Raw genomic sequence first — 27804 nt, 5'->3', positions numbered from 1 at the left:
ATATCAGTTTGAGATGTGGCCAGAGGTGCTGGTGTGATCTGACAGGAGAGTTCCAAGAACACAACAGAGCTAGAAAATTTTGCAGAACATATTTGGTTTCAAAAACTTAGTAATAATTTAATACAAATTATGAAGTCCAACAATAAAAATACAATTCATGCCCCCCTCAGTGTTATCGCCACAAAAAATGCACTCAATAACTCAGTTTCCTTTCTTGAAGGAGAATAACCACTAGAGAAGAAAGCAAAAGTTTCTTCCTTATTTTTTAAGACAGATTTTCTGGAGAGTGACTCAGTATTTTCATGTAACTGAACATGAATTTGGATTTGGTTATTGGCAGCTTCTCTCCCTGTTCCCCAGCAACGTGAGGATGGCGAAAGGTCAAGTGAACATGAAATTCCAGGCAACTCCTTTTAAGCCTTAAAAGCAAGACACAGAAACCAGTTTTGCAAAACACCAAGTCTATATTTACATCCACATGTAATAATATACTCAACTAAAGTGAAATACATCATAAATTAAATGAGTAATGTGTGCCTGCTGCTTGCCGACTTCCGGTTCCAACAATTAAAATAGAACAAAATGGAATGAAATAAATACATTAAAAATAAAAAAAAAAAAAAAAAAGGAAAAAAAAAATCAACAATTTGTACCTCTATATATGCGCTGTTATTTCCAAAGGAACATATAAAACCAGTAGTATCCCAATAGTTAATACTGATGGGCAAAGTGTGTTCTGAAGCACAGGGTGGTGCTGCCATGGAATGGAGTCTTCAGGTCCATTTTTCCATTCCAACCCCAAAAAAAGCCTTGAGGGACACTGTACCAGCATGAAGGGAGATTAAAAACAAACAAGCCTTAGGTCTGTTTGCTGAAACACGTTAAAAAGCAGCCCTGCCCCGAGTGGCACAGGCGGAGCAGTGACAGCCACGCACCCTCCGGGACAGGGAGAGATCACACACAAAAATAGATTAACCCTTTTCCAAGTGAATTCATCTTCAAAAAATAGGCTATAAAAGTGCAAAACTAGGAAAACAAAAATCTAGATTATGTACATATGGCTCAGCTTATGAACAGGAAAACAGGTCAATAGTGTACAATTTCCTGATACACAGCACTTCATTCCATTGCCAGTTTACAGAAACATTAAAAACCAGTCCCATTTACAGGAACCAAGACAACTGGAACATCTCAAATTGCATAATGAAAAAACAAGAGTTTCTAGGTTTTGCTATTTTACATTTGCTGTGGGAGGGAAGAGAGCAAAATGAACAGTGCAAAATATTTAATTTTTTTTGTTTTGTTTTACTAAAATATATGGAAGTCAAAGCCAGGTACAGAAGGAATTAACTCTTAACTACAACTTCATGAGAAGAAACGAGGAAGGCAAGTCAAAATATGCAACAGTTCTGCTTTACTGGCTGGTAACTGGCCATCTTCCCTTTACAAAAATTAAACTGCATGTGCATTAGAAAAAACTCTTGTTGTCTTCACAAAAAAATAAAAGGAGATAGTCTCCCATTTACAGGTTATTTCTCACTCATTTTAAACACCCAGTAGATGCTAAAACTTGACATCAAGAAGCTTCCAAGCACAGTCAAGTAGGCTCCACCACAGCCACATCCCTTTTGAAGTCTGAAGATCCCAAATTCGTATTTCAAGTCTGTTGTTTGAGACTTTACAGCTTTGGACAACGGTGCAAAGAAGTTTTTTCTCTAAATGTGACTGTGTGAAGCTTAGTACAGAACCAAACATGTGAAACATCGAGACTATTATTGTTTCTCAAGCAAGTCCCAGGGATTTTCTGTTTGGATGGTGGCAGAGGTGTTTTTAAGAGGCTTCTCTGAAGAACAGCAACCAAAGCCAAGAGAAGAATCCAACCACATTTCAGGAAATCCAAATGTCAAGTATTGCCTCATGCTTGCATTTAAAAACATGCTGGAAACAACCCCAGAGAACCAGAGCCCTCCAGCACATCCTGGTCCTCACCCAGCCAAGGCAGATCAGCACAAAGTCAGCACCGTTGCTTTAATGTTCACAACATTTATAAACCGGACAGTTTCAGACAGTTTATTTGGAACTTGGTTTAAAAAACTAACATAGTTCAACAGGAAAAAAAACCAACAGATGAGAAACTTTCACTTTTATGAAAAAAGAGCATTAAGCCAACAGGATTTCAACTTCAATATTTACAGTTTACCTGAGGTGCAACGATATATATTCTTTCCAAGAGAAACTCTCCAGCAGCGCTCAAGTATGTAAAAATAGAACTCCTACCTAATATTTGGTCAATTAATTCTAATGAAAAATACTCAAAAGTCAAGGTCAAGATATACGTTCTCCACACACCTTCATAACCCAATTGTTTAGACTACTTTGTATGGCTATTTGGTACAAAATGTTAAAAGAACCAATATTATAAAACTGTAGTGTTTCTATATACAGTACAATCACAGCTTAGTTCAGTAGCTTTCACCGTTTTCTCTTCCTCAGGGGATGAACTGCAGGTGTAACGCCATCGAATATGCACTTGTGTCCTCAGACCTGGGGGAAAGAAAGAAGAAAAAAACCACTAAGTTTGTGGTGTGCAGCTATAAAATAGTACAGCACAGTTTCTGTTGTAAGGAGTGTCTTTACAACAAAGGGAATTCCTTCCACAGCCTTGCTAAAGAATTGGTATTGCCATGTAAGTCTGGATCTTCTATTTGCCAAATAAAAGCTGGCAATCAAATGTACTTTGGAAGATGGTCAGCCCCAAAAAATTTCAGGCATGAAATCAAGTTAACAGCACAACCAGACACAACTATGCTTAGCGGGGGGACAATGAGAGCAGTAAGATTAGAAGAATACCAAGAAATCCAAGTGTTTTAGAAGCTGTCAGCTTGATGTTAGATAGCTCTGCTCCCAAAATCTTTCCATAACATCATGTGTGCTGGCCAAAGTGCTACAGCATTCCAGACATGCTCCTTAAATTTGCAAGAGGGAAATTATCTGTAGCTCTGGGTTTGAAAAAGGCAAACAGATCTATTTATTTCCAGTCCCACAGAGCACTTCTGTGCTGAGCAGTGAGGGATGGTGCAAACACAAGGGGGGTGTTCAGGTCTCAGACAGAGCTGCAGCACTGAGGAGATGAACTCAAAGCACCAGGATAAAGATTTCACTGGACCTGCTTCCCTAGGAGGGCATACCCTCCCCACCCTCAAACAGAGGAAAAACCACCTGGAATCACCTCTGGAGTCACCAAGGGAATCTGTAAGGAAACCCTCAGCTCCCTCTGAAAGCAGCCACCCCAGAGCTGCGGTCGGAGGCAGCCCTGGGTGCTCAGCAGTGGCAGAGTGAGCAATGTCTGCGTCTCCTCGCGGCCCAACCACCACAAGCTCCCCCAGCACCCACCAAGCGTGTCACAGGCACTTCCTCTCACTTCTGCTTCCCCACACCTCGCTCCTCCACCTTCAGGGACTGACTGAACTTTGACTTTCTGACTTCACTTTGACTTGCTGACTTTCACTGAACACTTCCCCCTGGAACTAATTAATATATTTATCTAGCATTACCCTCCCATTTCTCCTCAAAAAGGAGCATCTCTGTACCTATCAAACAAACCATTACCACTACTCAAAACAATCAGTGCTGCTACCCCAGCATTTGGCTGTAAGAAGGAGGAAATTTTTATCTTTTCAGGCTCACACTTTCACAGCCTCCCCTCATGCTGTGCAGGAACCTTTGATGCCACCAGTACCTCATGCAACATTTAAGCAACAATTAGTTCAGAAGGTTTGTTTACCTTGAGTGATTCAGTTCTTCTTGTCACTGGGTCTGAAGGGTGTGTTCCCCATGAAGGGCTCGTAACTTCTCTTCTGCAGCAGATTGCTGGGTAAGTGTTGGTATGACACCGATCTCTTTCCTGGAAAAAAAGTCATTTAAGGCAGTTAGAATTACTTGTTGCTACTCTCAGGTCTGCATCAGCATCCACAATCCAAAATACCTTGACTGATCATCTCAAAATCAGGCCTCAAAACTATAGATATTCCTAGTCCTAGAAGAACATTATATGAAATTCAGGATCCAAAATAAATACAAGGAGAATGAAGAAATAATTTAACAACTTTGTGCTAAGTTTTATCCACGTCATGTCCAGGTCCAAATTTTGCTCATTTTATTGCAAGAAAGAAACGTCTTTGCTTAACTCATCCCACAGCAGAGGCCTCACCTAAGGAGGTGTAAGTGCTGCACCCTTATTGCCTAATTCAGTTCCTGCCATTTGTCTGAAAACTGAAGTTTTCAGTGAGTATTTGAGAGGGAAACTGGGGATACTTCATTGTTGCCATCATGGATTATATGGAACTCGTGACACTTTAAAGAGTGTTAATGCACATTTACTTGCAGACCTTTGTTAAGCAATTTTCAGTCTAGTATACAGGCAGTTTCATGTTTATCTGAGACCATTAATCCAGATTTATATATGTGAAATCAATGCCTGTTCCATATTAAGTCTTACTAGCTTAGGCAAGCAGTCAAAAACACTTCATAAAATTAAGGCAAAAAGTCCAGAAATCATTACTCCCCCAGGATCCAAAAAGCCCAACTGCCATCCATATTCCATGAAAGCTTGCAATGCAGCATTGAAAAAACCTCGAGAGCTTTAATTAAATGAAAATGGCACCGCTAAATTAATATTTCAACAGAATCCACGGAGCCATTGGAGTGTGTCACGAGCAATTGTCTTTAATTTGCAGCCTCTGCCAAATCAATCAGCCAACAGGTTATCCTTGATAACATGTTGCCATTGCAAAGGCAACTAATTTGAGAATAACACAAAGTGAGTGGTTTCAGAATGTTTCTGTCTCTTCAGGGCAACACGGGATGGCAAAGCTTACAAGCAATAAGGGAAGGCATCATGCTTTAATCAAGTTTGCCAAGTGGAACATATTCTCCTGACAACTTGATCCAGCATTTAACATGCGACAGAACATGTTCGGGGGACCTCAAGAATGTTGCCACAAGGCACACGGGCCCTTAGAAGAAGGTTTTGACATCGTGGTTTAGAATATCAGCAGGGTTCGAGAGGCAGAGAGCAGAAAGCTGCAGGTCTGCACCTGCACAACTCTGCAGATGGTATCACACAACACGGCTGGGAGGAGTGCAAGTCTACAGAAACTGCTGTAGTTCAGCTTTTTAACGAAAAACAAAAAGAATTTTAATAAACTTTTCAGTCTCCACTCACAATAAAATTCTAACACTGTTACCAGTTGCTTGCCCGTTGCCCTGTACCCTCTCAATAATTATCAAGGTTTGGGTTGGGTACTTCAAGGCGAATTGGTTGAAAAATTAAGAAATTAACCTCACAAACCTACATCTTCCTGCCCAAGGCTTTAATTGAAGTTGCTAAGAAAACCCAATAGAGGGGGGCTTGTTTCACAAGTCTTTCCATGGAGGTAACAGCCATAAAAAGTTGCTTTTCTCGCCCTGAGCCAGCACTGGGTAATGAACAATGAAATCCTCATTTCCATGACAACAATGCTGTCAAATTATCTGCAGCCACAGTTCTGAGAGCTCTAAATAACAAAAAACAGTGCAAAGTTCTTGACTGCAGCGCAGCATCTCCAGGCTTGCGCCAAAGAAGAGGAAGCAAAGCCCAGCACAGAGATTTCTCTGGCACAGGTGGAGCTTCCAAAAGAAGAGCCAGGTGGATTCCAGTGAAGTCATTGTTTAGAAATAGAGCTGCATGAGCTCTATTCAGCAGGCTGCCCTGGCCCACACTGCTGACAGCATTTCCCCATCCCTCCCTCACTCACTGATCCCTCTCCACAGTTCATCCTCTCACATCGTCAGGAACCCAAGGTCAGCAACAACACTTGTGTTCCAGGGCACCCCTGTGCAGAACCCAGTGCCCATTTTGCATTTCTCAGAGCAATTCAGGGTACACAGACAAAGCTCTGCATGAAACCAGGAATTAACTCCATTTCCCCACCTCTCCAGTGACTCAGCTGTGGTGCTTTTCCTTCTCCACTCCCTGCCCAGCCAGGACACAAAACTGTGTCACTTTCCCTCACCTTTCCCTATAACCCACTGCGCATTTACATGTAACTGTGATACATTTTTGAAGCCTGCCACATTAAAACAAGCAAACAAAAACCAGAGCAGAGTGAGCAAATAGATTTCTTTTTTCCTCATAAAAGTGGATTCAGTATTTGCAGTTTGCTCTGACCTAAGGGAACACACCCCTGCCCTGCTTGTTACCATCCCAGACTTACTTCAGAAGAGCAACTTTACTGCTTCCAGAGAATGGGAGCATTCAGAGTTCAGGAACTTCAGAGACTTCAAGACTACACAGCTCACACAGGCTATTCATTTTTATAATGGGATCTTCGTTTCAAAATTCAAAGTCCTATATTTGTAGCTAAGTCCATGCTGACCTCAGCTTAAATACCAGCTTCTACAAACAGTCAGACAACTGCTTAAATATCACCCAGCACCTTTTAATCTTGGTCTCCTGCTAAGTTTTGAGAATGTTGACCAGGGATAAAACACAAAAAGTATGTATTTTGTAAAAGTACCAGAGTTCTCCCAATACATCACAAATCATTTATCTCTGCTAGGCCCAGAAGTTTCCACAGAGCATTACTACACCATAATTAGAATAGCAGAAATCTGTTGTCTTGATTTAACAAAGTATTCTGTTCCTACTAAACGTTAAACATTAAAAAAAAACCCACTGAAGAGCAGAAGTCGAAGATTTAAATCAGTTTTATGATCTGCTATACATCCTTTTCTGCTCTTGAAGGGAACAATTGTCCACGAGAGCTTTTTTTTTTTTGTAAGAAGTTTTATTAATATTCCAGATGTCCAAGACTTCTGGCATATTAAGCAGAAAGGCTCATTCCATATCCTGGATTAGTCAACATGTCTGGAGTGCTCTGATGAGCAAACAATGCATGTTTGCTATCAGAGACCCATGACAGAGGGGAGGGGGGAACTCGAGGAACTCCAGATCCCTCTTTAAAATTCAAACGTTCCATGCCTAATTCCCCAAGCCAGGAGTTTGCTGAATCTGGATTTTAAATACAAAATCCAAGCACTGGCTGGACTTGGTGAAATGACATATTTTCAATGCTTCAAGGTGGGTACACCCTTATTTCTATCCCATTCACCTCCCTGTGCAGCAGCGTCAGAGATTTGAGGAGGAAGGAGGGACTGACCTTCTCCTGTCGAGCTGGTTACTTGGCCATTGCTAGATCCACAAGAACCATAGAGTGATGCAGAGCTGTATGGCTCATAAGGTTTGAGAGCAGTCAATACGTTGGGAGGATCAACATCATCTGCACTGAGAAGCCCTTGTTTGGTTGGCAGAAGAGAGGATGCGGGTTTGGTGCGAGGATATTCCTGAGGTAGCAGATTTGCATATCTGTTTGCAACACGGAATCTGCTCATTTCGTATCTCCTGTAATTAGCCATTGGAGAGTCCAGGTGCTCCACAGCTACCAGAGTAGGTTTCATCCGTTTGGAAGAGGTTTCTCCATAGTCCAGAGTTGCATTGCTCCCGGATTTACTACAGAGATAGTCTCTCCCTCGGTGGCAAGCCCAGCCAGGTTCATTGAGGTGAGACTCCAGAACCCCATTCATGCTGCTGCTGATTAGACCAGACTGAGTCACTGGGGCACCCAGAGCTTTGATTTTAGATTCAGATCTTTTCACTCTGTCCAGTACTGGAGAGATACTGGAACTGGAGTGCACTTCTTGCTGAGGTTGTCTGTAGTTATTTGCCTGAGTTCCAAGATTACTTTGCTGTTTGTGAGACTTGAGGTTACTCGGGGCTGTGCTGCTCGACTCGCTCGCTGAGAAGAGAGAGGCTTTGTTCTGTGGAGGAGTACATTGCTTGGCTTTCCCTGTTTGCAAGGGTTTTTGCTGTGGATTTGGGGAAGCCTTGTTTTTATTGGAATGGAGAGGCAGAGGAGGCACATCCTTGCCCAGCAGGGCCGGGGGGCAGCCCGTGCGCCGGGCCTTGGCCACGGCCTTGCTCCTGTAGCCGTTCTTGTTAACCGTGTCAGGGTTGTACTTGTGCATCAGCCTCTGGTGCATCATGAGGACCTCGGGGTAAAATGTCCTGTAGGTACAGAAGGGGCAGGTGCTGGGGGCCAGCAGGCCTCTGCTTGCAACCACTGAACATTCCTGGGAAGTCTTACTGGATAAGTCCAAGGGCTGCTCGTGACAGTCCACGACAGGTCTGCGTTTGTAGTTCTCAGTGCGTTCTTGCACATCGTTCACATTTTTGCCACCAATAAAAGCACAGATGTACTGGACATCATCTTCCTCTGATGCCACAGAAGCCTTTCTCTCTCTTTTAGGCTGAGCTTCCTTTGTTTCCTTCTCAGCCTTTAGTTTCTCTGGGTAAGGAGTGGGCACGTTCTCAGGTATTTGATTCAGATTGCTACAAACAGAACCTTTGTTCAATTCCCTGGAATTGTTCTTTACTTTTAAAAAGACTGTGCTGCCTATTGCATTGCTCAAGGACAGAACTTCCTTTTGCTGCTTGGCAGGTGGGCAGCTCTCAGCATCTTTGGCACCATCAAAAAGCCTCTTCAAATTTTTGGTTTCTGGAGCAGCATCAGCAGCCAGTGACAGCGCCGTCTCCTGACCCCGCAGGGAACCTTTGCTGTCACCCTTCCCATCAGCTGCACTGTCACCGTGCCTGTCCTTGTGGTGTCTCTCTAAATGATACCTCAGGGACGTTTTCTGGGCTGCTGCATACTCACAGAATTCACATTTGTACGGCTTTTCACCTGCAACACAGATTTATCAGTAAGTAAGTTTGACGAGATCTGAAGTCTCGATCACAAACACAAGGGAATAATGTGGACTCTAAACCACTAAAATTGATTGTTCTCTCTCCTTCACACACTCTGAAGTCCCAAACTCATCTAAATCATTTAAACAACAGCATCTTAATGCTTTTACTAACTACAGTGACATCTTCTGGCTACGCTGGGATGCTTCCACACGCTGGCTACGGATGGAGATGGGAGCTGACAACGTGTCTGGCAGAGATAAGCAAAGAGTGGAACTCTGGGTCAACCCCAACAAGCTGCAGCCCTTGATCATCCCACAAGTGTCCCATTCCCAACACAAACGGGACAGCTCAGCTGTAAACAGAGCTGCTTCCCAAGGAGCACACAGGCAGGCGTAGGAAGGGTTTGTCTGGCTATGCAAAACAAGGAGCTGAGTTGATAGAGACTCAGCTTGTCCCCAGGTAGCAGCAGCTGGCAGATAATCAACTTAACACTTGAGAAAGAGGCTGGTTTTTAAACTAAAACCAAACCCTAAACTTTTGCTACACTGCTAAAAGCAGAAAAAATCTAAAATTTTAAATATATAGTTTCAACAATACTTAATGTAATTAACCCTGTTCAAAAATATATACACTTATGTAAATAATTCAAATAAATTTTAATTGCAATTATTTTATTTTTTTCTTTAGAATTAGAGAAAACTTTGTCCTTACTCAACAATTTTGAAGGCAATTTCTGTTTTTCATACGCAAAACCAAACATTCCATCCAAGTGGATTCAGCAGATTTCCCTCCCCTCCTCCAAAGGTAAAGCCCCCATTTACCTGTATGAGTTCTGAGATGAATATTGAGGTAATAATTGGAGCGAAAATACTTTCCACAGTAGCTGCATTCTCTGGAGGTTCCGAGGGTTTTAACTTTTGTTCTTTCCAAACTGTCTTCATTTTTATCTTTGGGAGAAAATACAGGCATATTATGAAGAGCAAACGCAAATTTGCAGTCTTGTTGAACACAGTAACAGTGTTTTTTCAAGGAAAAACATAAAATTATGAACTGCTGTCAAATCCTATGGTCTACAAGTAACTTTGAGTAATCAGAGAGCACAAGAGTTAAAAAGGTTTCTGTCCAGAACACTGTGGTTTGTGACTGTGACCAAGGAGCCCAGAGAATAAACAAGATGCAAAACAAGGGCTCTAAGAAGAAGAAAAAAAAATTTGCCTTTATTGATCTACAGGATCTTGATGGAGAATGGCCCATCTGAAATACACAGGTTATAAACTGTATTATTTTATTAAAGGAAATGCTTGAATTAGTGTGAGTGGGATGATTCAGACGAAATGTGCTCTGTGCACCACAGCCAAACACAGGGAGGTGGGGAAGGAAGGCAAAGATGCCTTTTTTTAATTAATTAATTCTAATGATGATATTATTTCTGTGCTAATCAGTGGAGTGTCTATGTAGAGACACTCCTTAGATTGGATGAAGAATATTTCCTATAAGCATCCTTAGATTTGATGAGTCCTATTTCAATCCATTAATATGGAGTGAGGAAGTGCCAGGGTGTCCCAATGGGTGACCCGTGTATTCCAGGTACAAATCCAGGGATATCCCAGCGGTTCCACTCCAGTGTAGAGGCAGGAGGTGCCACAGGAGGGCGGCAGGGACGGCGGAATGGCAGAGAATTCACCCAACAACCAGCAGCAGCCACTGCGACTGCTCTGCAGCTTCCACTGAAAACCCAGACAACTCCACTCAATACCCACAGCAAGGCTGACTGGAAACCAGGAGGAGGAAAGAGACCTTTGGTGTGACTAAGAAGTGGGATATATAATAGAGCTTAAAAGAGTTCTTTGAGGTTCCTGCCTGCTGGAAAGTTTCTCTCCTGGAAATGCTGCGTATGGCTCAGCCCTGGCTGACTTGAACAAACAGCTCGTGTCTCCAGAGGTGTGACTCAGCAGCTCACACCAAAATCTGCTCTGCTTTAGGATAAGACTGAGAAACAAAACAAGCAACTTCACATTAGGTAATCATTTCATTCCTTTGTTCCTGGAGGCAAAATAAAGGGCTGCACATTACCAGAAATGGCAAAGTCAGCCCTGTGTGGGTGCCAGGACATTCTGTACGTCGTGTCTTGCCTTGAGATTATGCAAGTGTCTGTTCCTGAACTGCCGGCTGGGCGCATGTCACAGAGAAGGGGAGATTAGCTGCCAGACTTTCTTTTTGTCCCCTGACATGCAATCTTTTTCAATTAAGGAATCATTCAGTATCACTTGCTTTTCTGGGACACTGTGACATGCAGAATTAATCCTGGGTAATGTACAGATGGAGGCCATCCACACCGTCAGCAGTCCTTCAAGGCAGAGGAGTTAAAGATGAACCTCTCTTACATACATGTCCACATATTAACAGCCTGTGCCCTGACACAAATTATTCAAACGTGCTGGCTCTGACATTTAGGCTTTCAAATTACTGTTCAAAACAAACACTGAACTTGCAGTTAGACAGAAAGTTTTAAATTATTCTTTACTTCTCAAGGTCTTAAAAACTGCTGGTATTGAGCACTGAGCATTTTTTGCCCTTACAAGATACAGGGGGAAAAAAGTGAAACTGCAATTATTTCTTCAAAAATACTCTTCGAAAACATGTGCTGGGTGAGAAGGGATATGGAACACTCCAAAGCATCCAGTAAAGCTAGAGAGAGATAAGGGGTGAGTAAACAGTGATTTTTTGATTGTTAAACTCATTGTTACGAAAACTATTTCCATGACTCCAGTAACTAACTGCAAGAAGGCCCACCACAACTTCAAAGACCTCAAAATGGCAGCATCCAAACCCTTCTTTCCCTCTCATTTTTCTCTGTTCCCTCTCCCCCACCATAACATTCCCTATCTAGTTTTTCAACATTTCCTATCACGTTCTGGAAAGATAACAGAAAGGCACAACGCATTCTTTGGCTCTAAGGAGTTCCTAAACAAGTCCGTAAAAGCCACTTCAAACTGAAGTGCTCCCAGTGCTACTCACCTAAATTAATTGTTTCTGGAAGCCCATCTTCAGAGCCATCCTCAGAGCCTCCTTCCATTCTCTCTGCTGCCCCGTTTTCCTCCAGGTTTGCAATGATATCAGCACAGTAGGTCCTGGCAGCAGTGGAAGTCTCTCCATCACCCCTCCGGTCCCTCTTGTGCACTCTGGAGTGAAGGACCAGCTGGTGGTATGTCCTGAAGGCTTTCCCACACTCGGAGCAGTGGGTTGGCTTCTCTTTGTTCTGGGATGATTTCGAATCCATCTCCATAGAAGGCACTTCACCAGCGGGATGTTTCAGTTTGTCCTGGGTTAAGTTACCATTCCCTGTGAAACTGCTGTTTTTATTTACCTTTGACTTCCCTGTAGTTTCAGCCTGGCTACTTTTATTTGCATTCCAAATTTCACAGAGTTCTTCTTTATCTGAAGATGACTCATCATTGTCTGTACTTCCTTCTTGCCCTGGTTCTTTAATCTGCCCATGGCCAACTGCAATTTTACCTTTGGTAGCCAGCTGCCATGCTTGATACGTGGTGAAAGGATCTAGTTCAGCGATCCACTTTGCAAGTTTCTGCAGTTTGTCCTTTTCCGGAACTAAATTTGGTCTTAAGTTCAAGAACTGGAAAAATTCCTGGTTTTGAGATGTTTCTTCTGCATTGACTTCAGCAGTCACTTGGGGGCTTTCACCATTGGGAACTGATTCTTTGGTGTGCACTTTACTGTGCTCAATTAGAGTCTCTTTATTGTGAAATAGGAAACCACAAACCATACAAATTTTGTAAGGTGACGTTACATTTTCAGTTACGTGCTCCTGCACCACCTCATTTATTGTTATGGGGCCTTCAGAGCCTTGTTGGTGCTTGTTTCTAGAACCAGGTTTTCCAGTGTGTGTTCTCATATGATTTTTGAGGAACCACGGCTCTTTAAATCTTCGCCCACAAACATTACACCAATATGTGAAAGAATCTTTATGCTTTTTCATGTGTGCCTCAATGTCAAAAGCTTTATCAAACGTCTGCCCACAAACTTTACAGCTAAGTTCTTCACTGTCCTGCTCATTGCTCGGTGAGGGTGAGTTGGTTCTTACCTGACATTTATCCAGAGGACTGAGATACTCTGCTTCCACCCTCAGCACGGCTGGCTCACACAGCGTGGGCCTGTGCTGAGTTAACACGTGCTTCCCCAGCTCTTCGGGGTGCTTAAAACTCTCATCACAGAACATGCAGTCCAGGGGCATGCAGCCCTCAGCCTGCATGAGGAACTTCTCCTGCAAGCTCTTGTAGGAGATGGTGTTTGTCCCTTTTATTGTCATGGAGGCATCGCTGTTCTCCATCTGGGCACCAACGGCGCTGGCTATTCCATCGGGTCCGTCCATGTATGCCAGGAGAGGCTGCGTTGGCATCTTTCCTCCCTTCTGCTCCCTATTACATGTCTTAGTGGAAGGCTGCACTTCTTTGGGGGTGCTCCCTGATCACAGTAAGGACACTTGTAGAGTTCTCCAACATGTGCTTACAAGTCTGCTGACCTGGAAAACCTCTGCCAGGAAAAAAAAAATTTTTTTTTCCCCCCCACCAGCAAAAAATTATTTCTTCTTCAGCTTTATGTGCTTCCACACTTCCCAGCAAATGTATCCAAAGGTTCAGTCAGTGATGGGATGAGGTTTTTCTGAATTGTTTCTTCAGCTTTTTCAAGTCTACAGATACAGTCAGTTGCACTTAGTTTTGTTGTACAAACATTTCAAATAGTTGCATTGGATAAAATACACTCAAGGCCAAGTTCAGTGCCACAAAGAACTCCAGCACCTGGGAAAGAGAGAAAAGAGTTAGTCAGACTTTTCAAAATAGAAGTATTGTCTCCCAAATAATGAAAATATTAGGGCTGAGAACCATCAAGTGCTTTAGAACAAAGCATATTTTTAAGAGCCAATGAGGGATAGGTAGAAGGCACTTGGTCGCTTTTCTACCTGCCACAGCTGAAATCGTTTGGTCTTGAACATCCCTCTGTTTACAGTTGTTATTTTCTTGCAAGACTTTCTCTGTCCCTTCTAAACCTGCTCTTACCCAGTTATACAAAGCTGCTGAAACCGTATTTCAATGCACTCCTGAACTCATAACAAACGTAGCAGCCCAAGTAACCTTTCCTTGAACCTGTAAAACCACAGCAAAACTTCACTTGTTTGTCCTCTAAAGGCTGTTGAGCAAAAGGCTTTTAAGACCAGACAGCTTGGAATCAGCTTTTATAGTTCTGGTACACAGGAAATGTCAGCACAAATCTTTGTATTAAGAACTATTCACCAGCCCCACTACTCAAAGCTTTTCCTATCACCCACAAATTTACAATGTCTGTGACAGTTTTGGGCTGGTACAATAAGAACATCTCAAAGTTCAATATGAACTAATGACACTGTTTCTTCAACAGTGGTTTAGTATTTAAATCATCCCAGAGCCCAACTATTACATTATAAAAAGAAAATTCTTTAATCACAACTCCCATTTAAATCTCTATGTCTACTAAAGTTGTAGTGTCTGCTAGCAGCAACTTCATGGCCACCACTCTTTGGGCTGATAAAGCAGAGTTCTGTGGAGTTCAGGACTCCAGTTGATGAAATTTTTGGATAAAGGAAAAGTCTAGCAAACTAATACAAGACTAATATAAACGGCAGAGAAATCATTCCGAGACATTTCCAAATAAAGTAATAGCTAATGAAAAGAATTCATTCAAAATCTGACTCAAACTTTGGCAAATTATTTCCTAAGAGCCAGCTGGTCAGTGACCACATGACTTGAATTAATATGCCCCAAAACACATAATGCTCTATAACTCTTAGAGCAGAAAACATGACACAGTTGGGGTTTAAAATTCACCTCAACTTCCACCTCTGCCTTGCTTTAATATGGAAAAAAATGAAGCATTTTGCTTTATTTGACCCAAAGAAAGGACAACAATTCAACCACAGCCCTGCAACAGTAAGGTTTCCAGGAGAAGGTGCTGTAGCAGATAAAAGACGTGGTTATCAGTTGACTCTCAGCAATTTCTGATCAGAAAAATTTCTGAACAGAAAAGGTGGGCATTAAATCTAAAAGGCATTAAAGGCATTAAATCTAACACCATTTCAGTAGAAACCAGCCCAGGCAAGAGAACCACCTAAGGAAGGAAGCCTCAGAACACACTGGCAGGAGTCAAGGTTCCAACATCTCAAACCCTTCACCCAGTTCCTGCAGCCTTGCCCTGAGAACACTCCTTGCTTGTAATTTGGAAAGCCAGCACCTCCTTCCCATCATGCAGACCACAAAATCCTGGGGCCTAATGAAGATGGGTAAAAATAGAAAATAAAATAGAAAATAAAACACCACCACATGAGTATGCCAGTAACAGGAGAAAATTGTTGTTGCCAGCTGCTTGTCTTTCATTTTCCTCTGCTTCTCCAAAGCCTGAAGTCTCTTCACTGCCCAGTCCTCTAACCCAGGTTTACACAACCAGCACATTTAATATCAAAACACTTCTAAGTATTTTTTTATCCCAAGTTGTTTCAGGCCTGGGCCAAAGACTTACTCTAAGCTAAACACAAATGGAGGATCTTGCAGGGTAAGGGGGAAGTCTGAGAGGTAACAAATCACTGCTGATGGTGACAGAACCTGGATTTTCTGCAGCCAAAGTCTCTTTTCTAACTATGCCCTTTATCCCCGTTTTCAGTTTTATCACTGCCATGATTAAAACTTCCTCTCTGCACAATGACTCAAAAACCTCCTGTAACAGGCAGGTTCACGCTGAGGGGCCACACTTCTGCTGCTACTGCAGCCCTTGCCTTTCTCCCTTCCCCTCTCAGCTCAGACCTTCCCTCACTCCCTGTAGGCAGGTGAAGGAGCCATAACCAAAGTCTGAAGCTCAAGTATTCAAAAAACTTTCCCTTTTGTAAAACTAAGGAAAAAACATATCAAAGGCTGCTGGTTAGCATGTTTTATACTTCATGTTTCAACTTGCCTTTTCGTTCTGTTTCTACTGGAGTTTTAAGAGGTATTTTTTACCCAACATGCTGCAGCAAAGCTCAGTGAGTATCTGCCTGAAAATAACTTAAGTTCCAAATTAAAAAAAAATCCAGGCAAGATTAAAAAAGTGGAACAAACTTAGGAGTTGACTGCATTTGCTTTCAGAGCCACAGGGAAGTGCTCTGCAGGAAGAGGTGGAACAATCATCCTACAGACAGGCCGGAGGCATTTCTGGGGCATGAAGGCAGATCCAGAGCACAGTGCCTAAAGTCCCACAAAGTGAACTGCTGGAATTCATCATCCACTACTTCCTTGCTCATGTCTACAAACAGAAAAAGCCAATTAGGGTTTGTTACGCTCCCACTTTGTGGCACTACAACAAATACACAACAGAGCAACAAGAATTATGTCACTGGAGAAAGGAAACAGATGAGAAGCAGCAAAATCCACCCTCAGTGTCCTGTCCTTCATTGCATTCTGAGGTGAGGTGAGAGGAGGGACAAGAGAGCTCCTTCTAACATGGGCCACCACACATGGCCCTACCCAAACCCAGCCTAGGATAAAACACTGTGACAGCCTTAGCTCCGGATTTATTAGAATTTAAGGGACAGGCACAGATCACATCTAGGGAAGGCCCCAGGTTGGTCACTGATGTGTGAAAAATCCACCTCAATCAATCAATAACATTTTCTCTGATAAGTCTTTGGAAACAGGGCTGCTTCAATCCCATCTCAGCTGTCTGACAAATAAAACCTTGTCCTCACAACCACACAAACACAGTGTACAACCAACACCTGGGTCACGAGAGGAGTTCAACAAGAGCTTGGGGCCAATTTTAGTGGCTATCAGTAGGTCTGAACAAGCCCTTTGGAGACTTCTGCCATGGATCAAAGCACTTTGCACCCTCCACCAAGCTGTGCTGACTGCTCGGCGCTCTCACTGCTTTTAATAGGAGGCTCTGAACAGCTCTAAGAAGCAGCCACAGCTCATCCTCTAGGCAGCATTGCAAACAGAGCAAGATATTCCTGTTTCAGGAATCTGAAACGCCTCTTTGCAGCTCAGGCAGCTATTGCTCTTGGATATGCAGAAGAGAGCACCTACAGACCAGGAGAAAAACTGCAGGTAGCATTTCTGAAGAAAAGTGCAGATGCAACTAGACAGGAATATATTTAAACTGAGAAGAAGATACAATAGAAGTACTGGAGTCAGGAAGTGAGTTAGAAAGCTGTACTCTTATTCTGCATCTAGTGATTACACACTTCACTCTGATTAGATCCACAGCTTTTACAAGTAGGCAGGATTTTATGCTCTTGCTGTTCAGACAAGCCAACACATGCTGGAACTACAACCCAGATACCCCCACCAGGATTTTATCCACTAGTAACAAACCTCTCTTCCTACTGAAGACAGTATGCCTTGGATTTGAGGACCAAAACCGCTTATTAATTACATTCCTGTTATTCAAAACCCCATAGGCAGCAGGAAAACTGTCCAGAGTTGCCTCAGTTCTGTTGCTTCCTTAGAAAAGTAGACAACCTGCAACACTGTGACTGTGGCTGAAGGTCTGTGCATGAACTTAACAAATAAAATACAGTACCTGGGTTTCTTCTGCCTTCTTTCACTTTCAGAAGACATAAGGACACACCAGTATCAGAGATACTGAGTAAAGGAAGAGAACAAAACAGGAAATCCTTCCTTCCAATAGCTGCAAGCGATAAACTCGCTACAGATGAATTCAAGGTTGAAAATATAGAATGAATTAGCTCCTCACAATAAAACAAGTCAAGAAATCCCACTTGTGACTTCCCTGCCCATCTGTAAATGTCCCCCTGTCCCTCCTGCCCAGTCCAGGGCCCACAGGTCCCAGGGGCTGCTCCAAGAGGAGTGAGCAGGGCAGGAGGAACCTGCACAGCACCCCTGGGATTCTCCTGGAGTGACCTGTTCAGAAGTGACCAATTCCTCTCAGTTCCAGGGTGCCACCTACTGCACCTGATGCAACTAGAAATATATTTAAATCGAGAAGAAGAAAGAATAAAACTACTGGAGAGGTTTTAGCCTGAGCATTTAGCAAACTTCAGCTCTCAACTGAGTCATCCTTGGCTAAGTGTTTCAGCAGGTTCACAGCGATACCCATTGTATTTATAAACACCACAAAACACACATGAAGATTCCACTGGACAGATGAGAACATCGTGTTTTCATTGCACTTGCCACACAACCTAAGAACCACACCAAAACCCTGCTGCATTTAAATGGATTATTAAAACAGAGAAAAGTTTAATTAAGTGCCTGTAGAGGAATTTAATTTATTCTTATTAAATTACACAACCAAAGACAACATATTACGGTCTTTAAGATTTCTTTGGGAAATGACCTATCAGGAGTAATTTTATTGCATTTCTACTTCCTGCATTTCAAAATTTCCCTGAATATGTAATAAAAACATCTAGACACACCTTTCGGAGAATAGCAAGTCTAACCATTGAACTTCCCATTTTAAACACATTACAGAGGCACTGGGAATAAAAGTTGCATGGCAAGTCTCAGGAAAAACAACTATTCCCTGCTAGTTTTGTGCTGCAAAGCTATTGTTAAACTGTAAAAAGCAAGCTGGAACAATTACAGAAGTTAAAGTAGTTGCTGCAACACTTTCTGAAAAAGAGAAGTGAGAAAACTTGAAGAGTTACAGCCAAATCCAGGACACTAAAGTTACTTTTCTGCTCTGGCAGATAAAAACTCAGACCCAACTACCTCAACAAACTCTTAGATTCTCAAATTCAAGGCCAGCAGCAAAATTACCGCTGTTCAGCTGACCAGCTTCTTCCAGCTGCTGCAAATCAACCACCTTAATTTTTACTGGGTCTATTGGACTTGAGAAACTTATATGTAACTCTCATTTCCACTTATAAAAACCCTTCCGTTTTCCTCATGTTTCAAGAAGTTTCAGGATATCAAGAGTCATTTTACATGAACTGTTCTTTCCTCTTGGTGTGTTTATGCCCCAGAACAGATTGCTGGTAAATAGATTTTACACTGCTGATTGCTTATTGGAAATTACAAGTTTAACACCTTTTTTTAAAATTATTTCAATTTCAAAGATTTGCTGTAGTTGTTCCAGTTCTGCCTAAAGAACACAGATAAAACAAGCCAGTTAACATCACTTTTTCCTCACTGAGACCACAAATAAAAACTACCTTATGTATATTATCTTATTTATCTGGGCACAGCTGTATTCAGGTGTAACACTGATCACAGGCAGAGCAGCTCACGCATAAATAAACACAACTTCAAATCCTCAAATAAAACCTGAGATGAGGCTGAACTTCATCTTATTTAGAACGTTTTTTAATATAAATATATATCAATGCATAAAACTAAGGCAGCTGCACCGCACCTGCAAAGTTAAGCACAAATACCACCCTAAAACAGCTCCTAAAAATATTCAGGAGCCCCAGGATTTTGAGATGCCCCTTCAGTGTCCTGGCCATCTGTAATGTCTGCAGAAGCCAGCAGTGACCCCAGCTCCATGCTGGGGGCAGTTCTGGTGTGCCCTGGCATTCCTAAGTTCCCACGCTTAGTCAGAAATTGAAGCCAAGTGTCATTGTGAGGTTCTCACTCACCATCTGTCCCAAAAGGTGAGTCAGATTTCCAAAATCCACGGCCTGAAATTTCAGGGCTGTCTCTGCAGGTAGCAGGGCTTTATGGCAACCACGGAACTTCCTTTCTGCGCTTAAGCAGAAATGCGTGTGTCACACTTCAGGCCAGGAGGGGGTTTCCTCTGTGAGGCAGAAATGCCTCTGCTACCCCAGTCTGCAGGAGGGATAGTCCCTAAATTAGGGAAGATGATGCAGTATTTGCGCCACAGACCATGACCTTATTTCTCAAAGAATACAAGTATCCATTGCCCGTGAATCAAACGATAACACTGGAAAACTTATAAAAGCCAGCCCAGATAAAACCCGATTTTGCAGACCAGCACAGAAGCCAATGAATTATTCCTCATTACTGGGCATTCTGCTGCTTTCTAGGGAGGGAAACAGCTACTCCCATCTTTTAACAGTAGATCATTTCACACAACTTCCCAGAGTGTTCTTTGTTAGTAGAGGAGCACGTGAGCGATCCCAATGCTGCTTCTCATCCACACCGAGCCTTTTATACCAACTGTGCAAGCACAAAACTGTTTTTAATACTTTGTTAACAGTTCAGCCTGATAAAGAACTACCACAAGCACTTGTAAAGGAAATGGAGATTCAGGGGGAGGAAGGGGAGGAAGAGAGTTGTTTGTTTCAGTTGCAGGAAAGATCAAAACGAAGATGTTCAGGTTGAAAAGAGAACATAAAAGATGACCCTAAACTGGAATTTCCACTCCCTCAATCTGCAAATTTAAGTCCCTCTCGTTAGTCTTCATCCTTCAGGCTTGAAGATTTCAAAGTTATCCTAAACTTAAACTCTTAGAAAGGTTTTTGTGGCTTATCCTTTTTATCCTCTCTAAGAGAGAAGCTCAGTTACAGTCCCTTCTAACAACACCACAGAGATTTCCAACGCAGTGATCCTAAAACAATTCACAAGAACACAACCAAAGTGAGACGTATACAGAATTCAACACTCTTATTATCCAGGCATTTCTGCACACACACTTCAGAAAGATTTTGTGTTGAAGGCCCTTTTGTAGTCAGATAAAGCAGACACACATGCGAGTCATTTTCCCCCTGAAGTCTCGCAAACAGGATTTTAATCACCAGTGCAAAATAACTCATAGTTAATAATGAACAATATTAGGAAAGCTCCCTCCCCCCATCTCAGACATCTATACTAATAAAAACAAAGGATATCCTCTTTCTCTAAAAAACCTTTTCCTGTGGAGTCCCTTTTTCTTGAAGGCTATATGTCTAACTGTTTTGGCAGAGGATGGATGAGCTGAGTGTGTCTCCTCAGTGAACTGAATGCCTCTTCTATCAAAAGATGCAATCAGGCCTTTTAAAGCAGGGAACATATAAGCTTGCAGCATTTTGCACATGTTTTCCCTCCACTGAGCAAGAGCAAATATAAAAGAGACTAATTCTTGGCATTAAAGGAGGAAGCACTACAAGTAAGTATTGACTTTTAAAGTTCAGATGGACTGCTCAAACTGCTGGATTTTTTTCCTTTTCCCCCCCGATTAGGAGAGAATTTCTCAGGAACAACAAAACCAAAGAGTACTTTAGACAACAGAAGTGGCCAATACCTGTTGTACAAAAGCTGAAAGACACAAGAATAATCCTATTTTAAATAAGTCTGAGACACATTTCACCATTGCTATAGGATGATGCAACTTCATTAAATCAAGAAGTTACATGCACTTAAACTGGCAATGACCCCTTACCTTACAAAACAGTTTATTGTTCTCTCCACAGCAGGTAAAGGCTCTCAGTGGAATGAGTGATACATTTTTATTGTTGAGTCAGTCTCACCTTACACAGACTGCCTTGTATGTTGACTCTTGGTTTTCATTTAGAAGAAGGTATTTTCAGAGACCTTAAAAGCAAATTTGACTTTTTTTACTTCTTGGCAGAGGGATGTAAGGTCTCTCCAGCAGCCACAACTACAAAGTGGTAAATTCAGTTTACCAAATTAGACTTAATTCCTTATTACTCAAGAGCCAGGAGTTCCTCTGTAGCAATTACAGGCAAGTTGCATCCCTTTGGGCAGCATAGGTGAAATAACAGGAAAAGAGACTATTTTACTATTCCTGAAGTTGAGAGAAGTGGTCACTTCCAAAGAGTTCCCTTTGTTAAGGCCATTAATGTGCCCTAGTGCTCTCACCTGGCTTGAACTCTGAATCCAACTCTGACCCAACACAGCTCAAACTGCTGCACCTTGGAAGGAACGGAGCAGTATCTGATCCCTCTCCTCTGCAGAGCACTTGGAAGTTGTCACTCTCAAACACATCCACAATTAGGTGCTTGCAAAAGTCAGTCTTGAAAGATGGAAATAGATACAGAGTGCAGGGAAAAGACATTTACTTGTAGTTCAGTCATTCCCTGGACTAGCATCTGAAGGTACTAAAATACAGAAGTGATAGAAACAGACACTTCAAGCAGTTGCCTCCTTTCTCCCATGCAGGTGGGAGATCTCCCAGAGACTGATGCAGACTTTTTAGTTACCCAGCCTTACATTATCCCTCACCAGTGGGCTACAGGGGTGTGTGGGATGATGTATCCAACAGCCTGGGCTGCACAGGGCCAAGCTGGCCTGTAAAGGAGAGGCAGCATCTGCAAGAAATTGAGCTTCAAAACAGGCAACTACAGTTCCCAGTTTTGTCAGCATAAGAACAAAAAAATGTTAGAAACAAACAGGAAAGGTGAACAAAAATTGAGGCTTCTCTGGGCCACCTTTACATCCATTTTCCTTACACTGTACCAAACATCATTCCTTGGTGTAAATCTAAGCAAATCTAATTTTGCTTCTTCCTGAGTACCAAGAGAAGCTAAGAGAACCTCAGGATTTCACCCGAACAGTTCTCAACTATCACAATAAAGTGTAAGCACAGCACAAGGGCCTCAGTTTCCCTGATGCAGCTCAATCAGAGGCAAACTGCACTCCCTTTATTACAGTGAGAATGCAAGTGTACCTATTGCGCATAAACAAACTCAGACTTTGATACTTTTAGTTACATAAAATCTGCAGCACATAGGAAAGCACCATCCAGTCAATTATTCACTTCTGCTTGGATGGTTTTTTGCTCCAATCTTGAAGTCACCCTGATCTACATAGATTTCCCTGCATATCCTAACCACATTTCCTCTTGTACTTTCTTTTGAAATCCTCAAGGCAGGCTGATAACCAATTCCACCTCATTGTGTTTCCAAACACGTATGTCACCTATATTTTTAATTTCAAACTCATTTTTCCAGGCGTGTACCCTGTTCTACTCTGAAACTGCAAAGCCTGCTCTTATCACAGCACTTAAAAAAAAAAAAAAAGGAGAAAGAATCAAGAGTGCTAGATTTATGATAAGCTATAAACTATGCTCTGACCAAAGTCATATGATTGTAACAGTAGAAGTTTTAATGTATTTTTCTCATTGACATACACCCACATTTGGCATAAACAGGCTTCATCAGCAACAAAAGGATATTATTTGGCAATTTCACTGAAGAAAAAAAAAGTTCATTTCTAAAAGCAAATTATTTTGAGAGAGCAACTTTCTGTTTGGAACCACATAAAAACCAAGTTAAGTTTATACACTGAAAAATCTTTTTTAATCCTAAAATACAACATGTGTTGAGAATCTTACATAGCTTGGTCATATCCTTTTCCTTACTTTTGTATTCAGTTGCAAATCTCTTGTGGAATGAGTCACATCTCTCTCAAAGCACGCATACAGTAGTCAGCAGAATCCCCTCAGCACATTCATGCACCAGGAAGAAAAACTTTTTTGTTCCTAAAGTCACCTTAAAAAAAAGGGGGGGGGGGGGGGAAGTAATCAGAAATGCCCCAAAGTCGGTTGAAAGTAAAAAGCCATTTGCAAATAATGCAGATATGAGATGTGGGAAGTCTCTGAGGAGGGCTGTAAATGCAGAGTCTCCCCAGTGAGAGCTGAGCTGGCACATGGCAGCCCTACTGCAACCCAAAGCACTGTCCTGCTATATTTAAAGACAATACCTCAACAGTTACGTATTACAACATTGGAAGTGAGATAAATAAGCATAAGACACAGGCAAATATCCTTGGTTATTTAATCATCCTGAAAGCAGCGTGGAAATGTGAGGCTGAGTTCAAAGGTCAAACTCTTCTTTCAGCTTCTTGCAAAGAAAAGAAAGCTCAGCCCATTTTACCTTGGGGAAAGGGGGGCTGCTCTTTCCGTATGCCAGCATTTCATAACACAGGAAAGAGGGAGTGTATTTACATATACACTGGATGGACTCTTTTCCTAGGACAATGCATTCCCAATCAAGATTCAGGTTAGAAAGAGCTGGGACAACAGAAAGTCCCAAAGAACAAAGGGAAGTTAAAATTTACTTAACACTTCCCCAGAGCTTCTTAATTGCAAACTCTCAGATTTTTTTGTAACTAAAAGTTTACTGTAATCACTGTTTTGAAAGTCTAAGTGAAACCCACAGTTCCCTTTTAAAATAATTTTCCCCTGATCACAGTAATAACTTAGCACTTTGTATAAAATATCATATTAATCTATCAACATAGTTCTAAATGAAAACACAGTGGTAAGAGAAGACCTTTCTGAAGGTTAGAAATAAGTGCTCAAAAAGGAATTTTTGGAGTGTGATCTAATGAAAGGGGAAACCAGAATCAAGCAGCCTTTTGTGTAAGACAGTCTGATAAAAAGGTGCAAAAGTTTATTATCTCCCTCTCCTTCTAGCCCCTACCCTAAATCTTGCTCTCCCCATCCCTCCACCAAAACAAAGCAAAACCAAAAAACATTATTCACTTAAAGAGGGAAAAAAAGAAATTCTCCAATGCAAAGCCTGGAAGCCATTCTCTAAAGACTACTTAATATGAAACTTTGTTTACAAGATACCAATACAGCCTCCTTACCACACTCAAAACCAGAAAACATCCACTTATTTAAAGAAATGCTTTTTCTATTTTGATCAACAAGAACGTCGGTATTCATTTAAATTTTAAATTTGGCCCCAACAGTGCCATATGAATGCTTTAAACTCATCGATGATATGCACTGTTTGAGAATGTTTAAACAAAGGAAGTAGGAAAAGCCTTAAAATACACAGCAAAACTTAATGGCTTCAATTTTTAAATATATCCTGATTGCAGCATGGCAAAATTATTCTCTTATGCTCACAGTCAGCCTTCAGAAAGAGTAAGTGCAGTCAGTAGAGTAATTTGTCCCACTGGAAATTCTGTATAAAACATCTACCTAAAATAAACAAGGCTTCGCTGCAAGAATCGTCAGTTGCCATTAAGGACACACCTTAAAGTTCTTACCACACAGTAACTAAACAAGTACTAACTAGTGGGGACTGTTTGCTACTTTTGTCTTAAAAGTTAATGAGATCAATTCACCCCTCAGTATCAGATCCTCAGATCATTTTCTTCAAAATGCAGCAGGCAAACAACCCCCAAAACACGAACATCCAGGCTTTGAGTGGCTGATGTGTTATCAGCAAGCCTGAGCTTCTTGTAAAGGCGAATAGAAATATTCACATTTAAACCTGACACCACGTAATAGTAAAAGGTAAAATGCTGAACTGCTCAGAATCTGGAGCTCTGGTACTGGAAGGCAGCTGTTGTTCCCCTGCCTTTTCTTTTGTTGTGCTTAATCTCATGTCAAGTCATTCAACCAACTCCAAAGCGATGAAGACATAATTGAACAACCTTAACTAAAAACTGAACTACTGCTCCTAAATTGCCATATATGCTGTTTAAAGATTAAAAAAGACTAACATATGAGAACGAATCCACAGAATTTAAATCAGCAACTCTGGTGCATGCAGAAGAGTTGCTTGGCTGGAGGCCAAGCCAATCAATAACCACTGTAATAACCATGGTTCTAAAGTTATTTGTTTTTCATATTCACCACCCTGAAAAACTTAAAGGCTAAACTTGAAAACTCAGATGCTGGTGTCAGGAAAGAGCTGTGAGATCGAAAATCCAAGTATTTTGCTCAGCATGACGAGATTGCTCATTAAAATAAAACACGTTGCAGAAAGATCAGTGATCACAAAGCCACATTCCTGCTACAGATCTTAAAATATTGACTCAGTTACAGAACTAGTAAAGGGGAAGAAAAAAAAAACCCTCCTCCACCCTCTCCCTCTTCCCTCCCCCTCTGCCAAAGAATGCAGTTTATCCTACTTATTTGCAACTGTCCTTTTCTATTATCCAAGGAAAGGCTGAAACCTCAGTGTGGACATCCCAAATTAAAGTCTAAGTCGTATTCCCAAACCTCCAGTTAATAAGAGCTCCTAAGAGCAATAAAACATGGCGTTAAAGCATTTGCAAGCCATTGTCATAGCCCTGTGCTCTGATACCTTTGCAGCCACAGAACCAGCCCCCACCAAGCATGGAAGCATTGGTCAGCAAGTCAATGCCTGCTATTCAACTTGTAGTTAGGCGTTTTATTTCTGTGTCTTCCAGATCATATCACTCCTGCATTTCACGGCCTAATAAAATGTGAAGAATGATATGCTCCCTTCTCTCCCCCCCTCCCGCATCTGAAACTGCGTTATTTCCCTCTCTTCTTTTTCACACATTCTTACAAAAACTTCCCTTTTCACATACTTCTATAAGAAAATATTTCACTGCAGCTATACTTCAGTTCCTATTTCTATTTTCGATTTTCACTAGATTCTTCTGCTCCTGCCTCCCCCTCAAACCCACTGGTAGAAACTGATGTAGTTTTAAAGCTCTCAAGGTCATTTCAAAAATGAAAAAAAAAAAAAAGTTGCCTTAAAAAAAAACCCTTTAAACACACAACCCCCCTAAACTAAACCCTTTTCACATTCAAACGCCTTTCATCAGCAGATCAATAACCCAACAGAAAGATTTTTGTTCCCCACCACTTCAAAACTATTACACTTCAATTCAAATACTTACTGGGAGTCACACAGCACATTTTATGGGATGGCTCATTAGAGAACATACAGATCTTACTTTGGGTGCAGGTTTTCTGTGTGGGAGACAAACAAACAAAAAAGGCCTCACACCCCAAAACAGAAAGTCCAGGGGGTATCACGGAACAGGAATGAAATCCAATCTGTGGATATTCTAGAATTTTATTGTCCTCGCCTGGCAACCTCTTTTGTTGCTTGAGAAGTCAGTTGAGGCTTATTTATTTATTTTCTAAACTTCCTATTCCCCTTTAAAAAAAAAAAAAAAAAGGAAAAAAAAAAAGAAACACGATGCTAAATAAATGACCGGGAAGGCTTCGGTCTTGGAAAGACAAAGGTAAATGAAACCAAAACTGGCAAAACGGATCAATAAACTTTTCATTAACACCCCCCACCCCCCCGCCCCATGAGCCACTTACTACAAATCCTTCTTCCAGGAACATCTTTGACTCACAAAGAAATAGTCTCTTGTCGCTGCACACCCCCACCCCGGCCGAGAACCGGCCCCGGCCCCGGCCCGGCGCCTCGGGGGGGCCCGAGCGACCCCCCAGGTGTTCAACGGCAGCGCGGCCCCGTCCCGGGGGCGGCAGGGGAGGGGGCGGCGGCGGCGCGGCGGCAGCGGGAGCGCGGGGCCAGCGCGAACTTTGGGGTGGGAGGGAGCTGGGGAAGGGCTCCGGCCGCCGCCGCCGCTCCGCCCGCCCCGCGCTGGGGAGGGGGCGGCGGGAGGGGCCGCTACCTGCGGCCGCGGGCGGGGCCGGCGCGGCCACACACACCTGGACCTTCCTCCGCCCCCCCGGCCCCGCGCTGCCCTTCCTCCTCCTCCTCCTGTCCCCCACGGCCGCCGAGACAGCGCGGGGACGGGGGGCTCTAAGCCCCGCTTCCAACCGGTGCAGGAGGGGTGCGCCCCATACCCTTCAGACATCCCGGCGGCAGCGGCCCCCCCGCGCTCACTCGCACAACCGGCCCCTCACGGCAGAGGCCGCCCGAGGGACGGGGCTGCGCCTCCCGCAGGTGCCCCCGGTGGGGCGGAGGAAGGTGAGGAGGAGGAGGGGGCCCGGAGCCCCCGGCAGGTGCCCCCCAGCCCTGCCTCACCTGACCGAGGCGCCGCGGGGGAGCGGCCGCGCCGCGCTCGGGGCACTGTTTGTAAACGGCTCCGCGGCAGCTGTTGCTCGGGCAGCCCCGGGCCACGCCCCCGCCACGGGCCCGCCCCGCGCCGGGGGCACGCCCAGAACGGGGCGGGGCCTTCGCTGGCCACGCGCCCCGCGCGTTTCAATCAACGCTGGCCACGCCCCCGCGGCCACGCCCATCGGTGGCCACGCGCCGTCCCTCAGGCGGGACAAGGGGCGTTGGACGCGGGCCGGAACGCGGCCCATCGTGAGGAGAAACTTCTGCCCATGGAGCGTGGCAGAGCCCTGGGACTGCCCCAGGGAGGGCGTGGAAGTCTCCT

At 43.0% G+C, this 27804-nt stretch overlaps 1 protein-coding gene across 4 annotated transcripts; it reads right to left on the bottom strand.

Annotated features, from left to right (window-relative positions):
* Nucleotides 1-441: 441 nt before the first annotated feature.
* Nucleotides 442-27550, bottom strand: ZNF217 (zinc finger protein 217). 4 transcript variants are annotated; one of them, XM_032126903.1, is made up of 6 exons: nt 27450-27550; nt 11807-13605; nt 9610-9735; nt 7200-8780; nt 3785-3904; nt 442-2544 (listed from the first exon to the last, which is right to left on the bottom strand). In XM_032126903.1, the coding sequence occupies exons 2-5, from the start codon at nt 13203-13205 to the stop codon at nt 3795-3797; spliced, it is 3216 nt and encodes a 1071-aa protein (XP_031982794.1). In that variant the 5' UTR covers nt 13206-13605; nt 27450-27550; the 3' UTR covers nt 442-2544; nt 3785-3794. The 4 variants fall into 4 exon arrangements, with proteins under 4 accessions (XP_031982794.1, XP_031982792.1, XP_031982795.1 ...); XM_032126901.1 differs by lacking the exon at nt 27450-27550 and adding an exon at nt 26777-26946; XM_032126904.1 differs by lacking the exon at nt 27450-27550 and adding an exon at nt 26344-26558.
* Nucleotides 27551-27804: the final 254 nt, after the last annotated feature.

Source organism: Corvus moneduloides, chromosome 17 (assembly GCF_009650955.1).
Source record: "Corvus moneduloides isolate bCorMon1 chromosome 17, bCorMon1.pri, whole genome shotgun sequence".
NCBI lineage: Eukaryota > Metazoa > Chordata > Aves > Passeriformes > Corvidae > Corvus > Corvus moneduloides.
The sequence above is the reverse complement of the archived record's forward strand: the minus strand, read 5'-3'. Positions and strand labels throughout refer to the sequence as shown.

Bases quoted from the DNA above. Each gene is read 5' to 3' on its own strand.
- ZNF217 (XM_032126903.1), bottom strand. From the start codon at position 13,205: ATGCCAACGCAGCCTCTCCTGGCATACATGGACGGACCCGATGGAATA. The intron at 9,736-11,806 runs GTGAGTAGCACT...TTTCTCCCAAAG, and splicing joins TCCAGAAACAATTAATTTAG to ATAAAAATGAAGACAGTTTG. The intron at 3,905-7,199 runs GTCAGTCCCTCC...CTTTTTTTCCAG, and splicing joins AACCAGCTCGACAGGAGAAG to GAAAGAGATCGGTGTCATAC.